Source organism: Echinops telfairi, unplaced genomic scaffold (assembly GCF_000313985.2).
Source record: "Echinops telfairi isolate 266 unplaced genomic scaffold, ASM31398v2 ScPeMD7_7468;HRSCAF=8506_0, whole genome shotgun sequence".
Classification (NCBI taxonomy): Eukaryota; Metazoa; Chordata; class Mammalia; order Afrosoricida; family Tenrecidae; genus Echinops; species Echinops telfairi.
This window is the reverse complement of record NW_022111369.1, coordinates 30137530-30148553: the sequence shown is the minus strand read 5'-3', so window position 1 is coordinate 30148553 and position 11024 is coordinate 30137530. Positions and strand designations below refer to the sequence as shown.

At 42.5% G+C, this 11024-nt stretch overlaps 1 protein-coding gene across 1 annotated transcript in view; it reads right to left on the bottom strand.

Moving 5' to 3' along the window:
• Positions 1-1915: 1915 nt before the first annotated feature.
• ABCG2 (ATP binding cassette subfamily G member 2 (Junior blood group)) overlaps positions 1916-11024 on the bottom strand; it is a 66895-nt gene continuing 57786 nt past the window's right edge. The window contains exons 14-17 of the mRNA XM_045284333.1: positions 10523-10677; positions 6179-6268; positions 4807-4889; positions 1916-2124 (exon numbers count right to left, since the gene is read on the bottom strand). Of these exons, the coding sequence (XP_045140268.1) occupies positions 1977-2124; positions 4807-4889; positions 6179-6268; positions 10523-10677 (476 nt within the window). The 3' untranslated portion in view covers positions 1916-1976. The remainder of the gene's footprint in view (positions 2125-4806; positions 4890-6178; positions 6269-10522; positions 10678-11024) is intronic.

The window sequence follows — 11024 nt, the reverse complement described above, 5'->3', positions numbered from 1 at the left end:
TTGCTGTACATATATTCCTCAATGTGGTGGAGCAAACAGAACGATGAAATGAAAACTTCTTGGACAAACCAGGCACCTTGGGAGAATGCGTCAAGGTCAATTGACATATCCTTAGTCCACAGAGACAATAACCTACATCCTGCTTTGGTGAGTAGCAACTGGGGTTTCAAAGCTCGTGAGCAGCCATCTGACCTGCAGCTATTGATCTGGAGGAAAGAACATGAAGATTCCTGGAGACAGTCGGCCCATTGGACTAACAGATGGCACGTACATCAAGGTGCATGACCCAGAGACCAGAAGAACTAGATAGTGCGTGGTCGCCACCACCAACTGCTTTGAAAGGGATATTAGAAGGTCCTGGATCGCACGGGAGAAAAATGTGGACCCAAACTCAAAATCATTAAAAAGAGTGACCAGGCTTGCTGGCCAGATAAAGATTGATTTATCAGATGGAGCAGATGGCACTCAGTCACCCTTCAGGTTTGGATGTGAACTCACCTCCATAAACTCAATTTTGTGAGAAGCCATAGAGAGGTCAATGAGGGAATAACACTAGGCAGATGTGTGCACCTTAGAATAGTCAATCCTTTGAGGTTAAATAAAAGGCAGCATTTATCCAAGGGCAAAGTTCAGAAGCATTAGGGAAGGAAGTATGGAGAAAAGAATTTCAGGGAGAAAGTAGCATAGATGGTGTTGTAATTTCTTGAATACAGTCAATGGTATGAATTGTTGAATGGAAATCGGATCTGTTCTTTAAACCTTCACACAATTCACAATAAAATGAACCAAGAGACAGGGAGGAAGTAGTAATTGGCGAAGGGAATGGCAGGGGCTTCCCTACTTAATCTTCGACTTCTTTTTGTTTGATTGCGTCTTTCTTTCTCCCCAGTTATTGGGGGCTCTCACGTCTCTGTTGTTCTACTTCTTAATCTGGATTGGGGGATGCACCGGTGTGTTCGTGATATGACAATGCCCTGAACTCTACTCTTCTATACTTTATCCTTCAATAAAAGAAAATAAAAACAAATTAAAAACACTTCCCTATTGCACCTAAAGCTTAGACTACAAGAAAGGTTGTGTAAACATGAGATATATATGATGGAGGAAAAGGAAAAAAATACATACATGTTCAAGGTTTTCATAACAGTCATGAAATCATCACTCTCAAATATTAAAAGCTGGGGAATTGTCCAATGCAGGAGCAGACACTGTCCTTTATGGAGCTGCCCCTGAAGACAGATGTCGTGGGGCTAGGCAAGGCCCAGAAAGCTGCATTTCAGAAAAGTGCTTCGGTTAAGTCTGATGAAAACATCATGTTTCACCTTGGGGCGGTGAAATTACTTTCCTTTGCTAAAAAGACCTAGAATTGCTCTAAGAACCATATTAGGAGACTCCTGGACCTCTGGTCTACTTATTGCCCAAAGGCCCCCACATAAGAGTGCAAAATATTTTAATCCCAGTAGAAAGAAATCTCAAGTTTTGTTACCTTGCCTTAGTAGGTTTATCAGTTTTGTTGTTGTTGATACTTTTATTCTTATTATTGTAATGTCTTTTTTCCCTAGAAGGTAGCACTGGGGATTCCAACCTGCTTTAATTGCATACTTCCAACACAGCATTTATACATTTTTTGTTACTTACTAAATAATATTTATTGCAAAGAAGAGGAAACTGGTGCTAGAGGTATTGGTGAGCTTTCTAGAACTCAGGTCCTTTTCCAAGTCCAAAAAAAAATCATGCTTCCTGTCTAGCCAATGTTGCTGCCTGGCTGAATGAAGTGATGGGGGCCACACAGGGCATTATCCATTGATGATGTCATTTCCTTAGCACACGATCCAGTCCAGGGTGATTTCAGGAAAGCTTCTGTTTCTGAGCAACTGCACCATGGCGGTAACAACAAGAACGGCAATGAATATTGAAAATAATTCAAGGTGCTTTTCTTTCATGTGTGCGTAAATTACAGTAAATTAAAGGAGGATTTAGGAAAACTTTTTAAGAAATAACAATTTTAGGTAGGAAATTGTGAGGAAAATAACTATCATGCAAGCCAACGCCACGTGATTCTTCCATAGGCCCCAAGATGAGAGATCGATGCCCTGGTTTACCAAAAATTCTTCGCCAGTACATCTGAAATTCAACAAAAAGGGAATATGGTTTTATTCTTGGCGGCTGCCAAACTTTGCTCAATACATTCACTGCTGTTTAAACAAACATACAGATTAACTAAGTCCTTAATCATTATTCCATCATATATCTATATATATACCTATATGAATTATTCTCCAAACGCTGCAATGGGGTTAGAATAAAACACATATTTTAAAACGATGAGGAAGGGCACTGAAGTTTAAGGAAATTGCCCAAGTATCTGGCCTTTCCAAATTCATCTGCCTCCAAGTGGAAAATGCTGCTCTCTTCCAAGGGCAGACAGACTTCAAGTAGTTTTGCAGCTTACCACTGGTGGAAGAAAACGAGCAACCAGAGGGCATCTATGCCCTTGACTGAGATAATCAAGGCTTTTTCTAGATATAATAGCCACCAAAAGCCAATACAACATCAATCCAATCTAAGACAAAGACTAGAGGATTAGAATTTAAAACGAGGAAAAGAAGAGGTCAAGTGTTTCTGTTGGGGCCATCCTTTGTCAGTTCTTGCATCAGGGCCGCACAGAGCATCACCGATAGGGGGCCCAGATAGTCCCAGCGCTCAGGCTTACGCCATGTGCAGCAACTGGAACAGAGCGGAAGGGCCTGGCCTTGGCACAGGCTAGGAAACTACCTCTGACTAAACCTAACACAGCCAAAATTATTGTCTGGTGTCATTCTCTGTGTGACTCGAAATACAGCAGTTCTACGTTCTACAGAAGTAACTTCTTCCTTCATCGGAGGAGGAGGAAGCCTTGACTTATGTCACCATGAAGCCTATGGAGGCTCTTCCTTATCCAATCCCATTTTTCCCGTACCCTTCATCCTGTCCAAGGAGCCCTGGTGGTGCAGTGGGCTACATGTGGGGCTGCTAACCACAAGATCGGCAGTTTGCAACCACCAGCTTCTCTGACAGAAAAAGAGAAGGCTTTCTGCTCCCACAGAGATTTACAGGCTCAGAAATACAAAGGAGCTGTTCTTCGACTCTGTCCTATTGGGTCGATGAGAATGGCAATGGACTCAAAGGCAATGGGTTTGCGGTCCATCCTGTCCACCGAGTTGGTAGTGTGTGTTTTTACAAAGGAGCCCTGGTGGTGCTGGGCATTAGACGTTGGGGCTGCGAGCCACCAGATTGGCAGTTTAAACCACCGGACTCTCTGCAGGAGCAAGATGAGGCTGTCTGCTCCAGAAAGATTGACAGTCCCGGAGATCTTATGTAAGGTTGCTGTCAGTCAGAATCAGCTTGGTGACAGTGGGTGTTGGTTTTGTTTGGGGTATATATTACAAAGATAACACAGACATCACACACAAATGGGGCTGAACAAAAGACAAGCTTTCTTCATGGAGATCTTTTCCAGCAATAATTCAAAGCAGTGATTTGCCCCACGAATAAGAATTATTTCTATTCCCATGAGAGATTCTGGACATTTGCATTTTTCCCCTCCAATTAACTAAGGATCATTAACTTCAAGTCATTAACAACAATCATAGAAAAGGAAGGTGTTAATTCAACTGGCAAAACAATAGTCTCTAATTTTATTAAAATAGGCAATTCTGTTTTAAAGACAATACCAAAAAAAATGGGATTTCTTTCTCCATCTACTGTTTCTTTAGAGGACAACTCTTTGAGAGGCAGGATAACAAGTCTATTTTTCAAAAGAAAGCAAAGATTTTGATTTCATGTTGTCTTCCAAATGCAGAGGAGAAAGAAGAAAGTATCAGGATCTTAACAGAGGCCTGGTGGTTATATGTTGGACCACTAACCTCAAAGGTCAGCAGTCTGCTACCATCAGCCACTCCAAGGGAGAAAGATAAGGCTTTCTACTCCCATAAGGAGCTAACAATCTTGGAAACTCACAGGGGCAGTTCTACCCCGTGTTATAGGGTCACTATGAATCTGTATCTATTTGATAGCCATGATTTTGTTTTTGCTCTTGTTTGGCAGGGTGGTGGTGGGGTATATGCTGTAGGCCATTAACTGCAAGGTCATCAATTAAAACCCACCAGACATTCCTCAGAAGAAAGACAAGGCTGTCTACTCCTATAAAGACTTACAGCCCTGGGACCCCTTTATCACATCACTGAGAGTTAGAACCCAGCTTCAGTGGGTTTGGGTCTTTGGAGTAAATGCCACTGCTGCTTTTCAGGTCCTCCGACTGGCCAGCGTGGGGCTGAAGGGTATCCACATGCAGTTCAGATCCAAATGAAACTCCAATTGGTTGAGTCAATTCTGAGCCTCAGTGGCCTTGTAGGAAACAGTAGACTGCCCCCACAGGCTGTCCAAGGCTTTAAAGCTCATGGAAGCACACTGCCTCATCTGTCTCCTGTAGAGCATCTGGGTGGGGCGTGGGGGATGAATTGCCTATTGTTTGGTTGGCAGTTGGTAAGGTCTTTAAGCACTGTACCACTAGGGCTGCTCTCCTAGATCTCTACAAGGAGCAGTATATAAGAAACGTTTCCTCAATGGAAACATACTTTTCTTCAATGTACAAAGACCTCGTCATTCGTTACACAGGGCAGTGACTGATTTTATGGAGGAGTAAACTTGGGCTCTGAGAAGAGTTCAGTGATCCTGAAAGAAGTCAGACCAGATCTAAGTGCAGGGTCCTTTCTAGGGCAGGCTACAATAGTCAGCAACCCCATATAATTCTTAAGGTACACTTACATTGCGAAGTCACAGGTACTGTTTGTTGTTACATTTAAACCTGGGCAGAACTGTTGTCCCAAAAATTCATTATATTCTAAAGCCTACAACAAAATGGGTAGAGAGACGAAAAGGTCAACAGGCTTACATTTCAGATATTTCCAAATAGTTATCAATCATGATTATTTTTACTGTTAATTTCATATACTAAGTTTCACATTCACAGACTTGGTCACACCATAGCAATTAAAAGTATTTCCCCTGGTAATCAAAATGTCAACAATTGAAATGTTGGCTTCTAATACCAACAAGACAAAGTACTGGACAAAACACTGGCCCTATTCTCAATGTTGTCATCCCCTAAATACTATAATGAAATAATATATAGGTGCTGTTGAGTTTTGAAAATAAAAAGGAGTCTGAAAGAGCAAGATCAGGGCTATAGAGTGAATAGGATAAGGTTTTCCAAGGAAATTCTCGTAGGACAACCCTTGCTACCATCGAAGAATGAGCAGGTACATAGTTGTGATGGAAAAATTACTGAGTCATTTTCCTAGGGTTTTCCTAACAAATATGGTTTTCCATTTTTTTAAAAAACGGTCATCATAATAAAGCCCCATGATGGCTTGTGTCCTTCTAGAAAATCTATCAAGATGACCCTTTGACACCCTCCTTAACAATCGCCATACCTTTTGAGCTGAGCCCTTGGCCTTGAATTTAATTAGCCCAGCAGATTCCCTCAGAAGCCACAGTTTTGATTGGGCTAAGACAAGTATATTATGGAGAGAATTTGTCTGTAGTCATCTGCTCATCTCAGAGATATGTTTTGTCTTCAATACACAAATAGGTGCATAGTATCAATGTTTTCTAACTTACTCTGGTACTATATTAAGATAGTTTGGCCATCCTGAAGGGACTCCAATCATGTTCCTTTTAAATGTCCTTTGTGTTTTAAGAACAAAACGAAGTTTGAAGGGGCAAGAGCAAGGCTAGAGGGTGGATGGGATATGTACTGTAATATAGAATCTTATTGTATCTTCTTCAATATGAAAGTCTATATTTTCACCTCCCATCTTCCCATTCATTTTCTATCTCACTGAACCCTAACAATAGTTTTTTTTTCTTCAGCAATCACTGAATTTCTTCTTCACAATGAGTTATCTCCCCACTCTGCACTTCCCTCAAACAACAACATGGCAACTGCGGAATACTACCAGTGATGATGTTAGACAACTAGGAAAGGTTTATTCATTGTTCCCAAGAAGGAGGCTCCTGAAGGGTGGATCTTCGCAGCTCATGGCCAGCGTCAAAAGACAGACTTTCTTTTGCTTGTGCTTTGCTTAGAACCCAAACTTAAACACACATCGCAGTATCTAGACACAGAAACACTTACCGCAAAGCCATATCGAGGAATGCTTAAGTACTGAAGCCACGAGAGCCAAGGCACAACGGTTGTGAGGTTTACCAACAGCCCTGAGAACATCTGTAAAAGGAAAACAAACACCCAGAGTCAGAACTGAGCGGGTCACCCTCGGAAGCATCGTGAGGTGGTGGCTGTGCAGCAGAATGTGCTTTTCCAGCTCCCTTGCAAATATGCCTGCTTGAAGCCAGCTATTTCTGGAAGTTCTCTGCATTTAATCAAAATACATGGCATGCCTTCCTATTTAGAACACGTACAGAGTTGGGACTGTCTATGGCTTGAGACACTAGATTCATCATCTTTACTTTTCCCCCCTGTTCTCTGGAAGCTCCTAGTAGTCCAGGTAGACCTTCACCTTTCTTTGTGCCTGCACACAACGGAAGGTCAGTAAGTAGTGAGTAGCCTAATGATGAAAGAGCCCCTCAGTGGGGCAAATGGTTAAGTACTCAACCACAAGCCCAAAGGTGGCTGGCTCTAACCCACCCAGGGGTGCCTCAGAAGACAAGGTTGGCAACAGGCTTCTGCAATGCCAACGCCTTGAGGAGCATTTGGAGCATTTCTACTCAGCACACAGCATCCCCGCGGAGTCAGAACGGACTTGATGGCAACTAACAACACACGTTACACCTCAGCAAGCATGGTTCTCTACGAACACATAACAAAACACGTCCCAGCCCCTTCTGATTCCTGTACCTCAGTAGGGTTTGCCTTGACCATGGCTTGCATTGTATCGCTGCATGATTTTAAGAGTAATTTGGGCTTCAGGATGCAGGGCTAAGAAGCTCACAGAGACTGGAACTGGTGCAGAGCAACTAATGGTCCACAGTCCTGTTGCATAAACTCGGTCAATAGGTTCATCTATAGCTATCAAGAAATAGTACCACGTTGGAGATCCCAAGACGGCCCCTTCCAGCAAAAGACTAACAAGTACTATGAGATCCACAGGACACTTCTCATAGCTGGCACTGGTGCTAATGGCTCAGATGGTCAGTTGCTAGCAGAAGGCCTACAAGTCAGAGTCCACAGAGGTGCCCCACAAGAAAAGCCTGGCGACTACTCCTGAAAAATTGGCTGCTGAAAACCCTACGGTGCCCAGTTCTACTCCTGACACACATGGAGTCGACTGAGTTGAAATCAACTGATGACAACTGGTTACTAGTTTTAATTATTACTAGTCATGGTAGCACAGTGGTTACCTATTGGGCTTCAATCCACGAGGTCAGCAGTTCAAAACTACCAGCCTTTCCAAGGGAGAACGATGGGGCTTTCTACTTCCATAAGCAGTTACAATCTCAGAAACTCACAGGGGCAGTTCTAGCCTGTCCTCTATGGGTCAGCAAGGACTTGAAAGCAGTGAGTTTGGTTTAGGGATGTTTTAATCATTGATGAAGGACCATTGGTGACACAATGGATAAAGTGCTCAGCTTCTAAATGAAAAGTCAGGGATTCAAACCCACCAGTTGCCCTAGTGATGAGCTCCAGTAGAGATTACAGCCTAGAAAATGCTATTGGGTAGTTCTGCTCTGTCCTCTATGGGGTCACCATGAAACACAATCAACTCAATGGCATACAGCAACTCAATGGCATACAGAGAGGGTCTGTCACGGGGCCTTCCAGGCTCTGCTCTGTTCCAAATTCAGGTAAAATGCCCAAATAAGCACCAAGAAAGTAAATCTATCTGCCTCTCATAAACTGAAGTGCCCGTTAATATACAGAAGCAAAAACCTGAAATTTTGTGAAATTTATACTCTAAATAGAAATAGACTGAAAATCCATGATTAAACTTCTAAGATGTTAATTTCTGGTTCAGAAAATAAATCCTACCACCTGACATAAGGAGCAGAGCTCTTCTAGGATGAACTCTCAATAAATAAGAAAGAAAAACAGAAGACACACACAGCAGCCATATAGGACCAGGCATCCAGTGACAAGGTTGCTGGTGAGATTAGAGGACTTTAAAAAGTTCATGGAAAAATCCCCTTATCTTTCAACTCCATTTTCCACTTCTTGAAACCCTGAAGCCAAGTGCTTAGTATACAATACACAGCATCTCTGAGAAAAACATAGTTATGACTATTTTTAACATTCTACATAGAATCCCTTAATAGCTTATCAGTACATTAATTATATCAATGTTTTTATCAACAAATAATTGATTCAATGACATCATAGAAAACAAACGATCTCAATAATGTCTGTCATGAGCTCAACAATGTTTAGATTGGTAATTTTCAAACTGGCATGGAAGAATTAAACTTTGGGGAGAATTGTACTGCTAATAGTCACACAACTTAAGGAATGTAAGCAAACTGCACATATAGAAACTGAATCAGCATATGATTGGCTGTGTGCACATCCCAGGAATTCAAAGCCATCTGAGGCCAATATTCTCAACAACAAAATCAATACACCCTGTTGTTGTTAGGTACAGTCTAGCTTCTCCTGACTCACTAGTGACTCCCTGCACAACCACAATGCTGCCCGCTCTGGGCCTTCCTCACAATCATCCTCACAGTTGTGGAGCCCCTCGGGGTGGCTGCGTGTCAACCCACACTCTGCTAGATCACTTCTCTTGGAAACAGGCATGCCTATGGCTCTCTTCCAGGCCAGCCAGGTAACTCCACATCTCTTGGCAAAGACAATGAGTACTTCCAGAGCTGTATCTGTTTGTGGATCAATCTCCGTTGGTATTCTCAATCAATTCCTGACGCCTTGCATTTGGTGAATGCCTTCAGTGCAGCTGGGAATTCCCGATCATCCGCCACCTCTTGAAATGGCTGAATATCAACTAGTTATTTTTTGGTACAATGACCCTATACATTCCTTCTATCTTCCTTTATGGCTTCCTGCATGCTTCAATATTGTGCCCATAGAATCCTTAATTTGGCAACTTGAGGGTTTGTTTTGTTATTGTTGTTGTTTGTTTTTTCAGGTCTTTCTCCTGGATAAATGCTAAGCATGTTCTTCCACTTTGGTTTTCTATATCTTGATATTTTCACATTTCATTAAAATACCTTATCCATAAATGCCGGTCTTTGAAGTCTTCCGGTCAGCTCTTTCACTTCTTCAGTTTTCATTTGCTTTTCTGTGTTCCAGAGCAATTGTCAGTCTTTTCTGACATCCTCTTTCCCAAATGACCTTTGCTTTTTCGTGTCTGTTGTCTTTGCTGTCAGCCACAGCTCATAGGCTCTTTGCTCGTTACGGTTCATTGCATTACATCTCTTCTTGAGATGCTCTCTGCATTCAGGAGGGATATACGCTCATGGAATTGTTCCCATTTTCTTCTTGGACTTGGACTTGTCTATGAACAACAGATGGCATGTTCCATCATCAGCCTCTGACCTTGTTCTGATTGGTGATATTGAGCTTCTCCACACTATCTCTTCCTTCAGTCATAATCAACTTGATTTTTATGTATTCCACTTGGTGATGCCTATTTTTGTAGTCATCATTTATACTGTTGGAAAAAAGACTGCTCTGACGTCTAAAATGCAGCAATCATGCAATCAGGATACACTGAAATGACTAATAATTGGGGTGCCAAGGTTGAAAACAAAGAAGGAGGATCAATCGTTGGAAAATAAGGCTCTGGTGATAGAAATGACGCTAGAGATTGCATGATATTATTTTGTAAGACTGATGACTGAACCAATAGGAATACACGCCCAGTAACAAGGAAAATGCAGGGGAAACACAGTAAGAGGGGCGATATTTATGGGTCATGTAAAGTCATTCAGTCCTACTCCTGTTCGAGCAATAAAGGTGCACAGTCAGCAAATAGGCTAAGCATGCCTGTTTTTCCTGTAGTCTGAGAGAAACACAGTCACTCTCTCGCTGATAGGGAGCATGTAAGGATGACAGCCAAGAAAACCCTATGGGGCAGGTCTACTCTGTTACATTAGGTGATTAGGAGTCAGAATCCGCTGGACAGCCTCCATCAACAAAAAGATTCAAGAAGTCCCTGCCAAAAATGATTGGCAAAAATATCCTGATATGAGCGTATCAGGAACCCAGATAGTGTTGCAAGTACGGGGTGGGCCCATGACACGCACATTCCTGTGTCTCACAGAGCCTAACTTTCACTTGGAACGTAGTACATCCAACCATGCACCAATAATTCTCCATCATGAACATGCAAGTCAGATAACCAAACTGTCATGTTTAAGAGTGCCTCTTCCCATCAAACCTTTTCTGCTTTTTGAAATGTCAGAGTCCCATTTTCAGAATACTCAAAGAAAGTTTGACTTGGTACGTGAATTGGGGAGAGAGAATAATGAAGAAAAATTACTCCTCAGAGAGAAACAAGTTCCTACTTACCATCATAAACACAAAACAAATGGTCATAAGCAGGGTCGCTATGGATACCACACTCTGACCTGCTGCTATGGCCAGCCCCATGGAACTGGCTGAATAAGCCACCATGATAAGAGTGAACATCATGATGAAGAAGGCCGCTGCTGTGGGTTTCAATCCTAAACAAGGAGGAAAAGAGGGAGGTGACCCAGCTGCTCAATGAAGCCTATATTTTGAATTGTCTACTACACAGATAAGACAATATTATGTGGAGAAGTGAGTAGTCGAGTAAGGAGCCCTCGGGTGCAGGGGGTTAAGTGTTAGACTACTCACTGTGAGGTGGGTGGTTCACACTCACTCACCACTCCTTGGGAGAAAGTCGAGGCTGACGGCTCCCATCAAGGTTTACAGTCTCGGACCCCGACGAGTAGTTTTACTCTACCCCATAGGTTCCCTAAGAAGCACTGGTGTGTAGTGGGTAACTCAATAGGTGTCACCATAGGGTCAGCAGGAGCACACTGCGCCC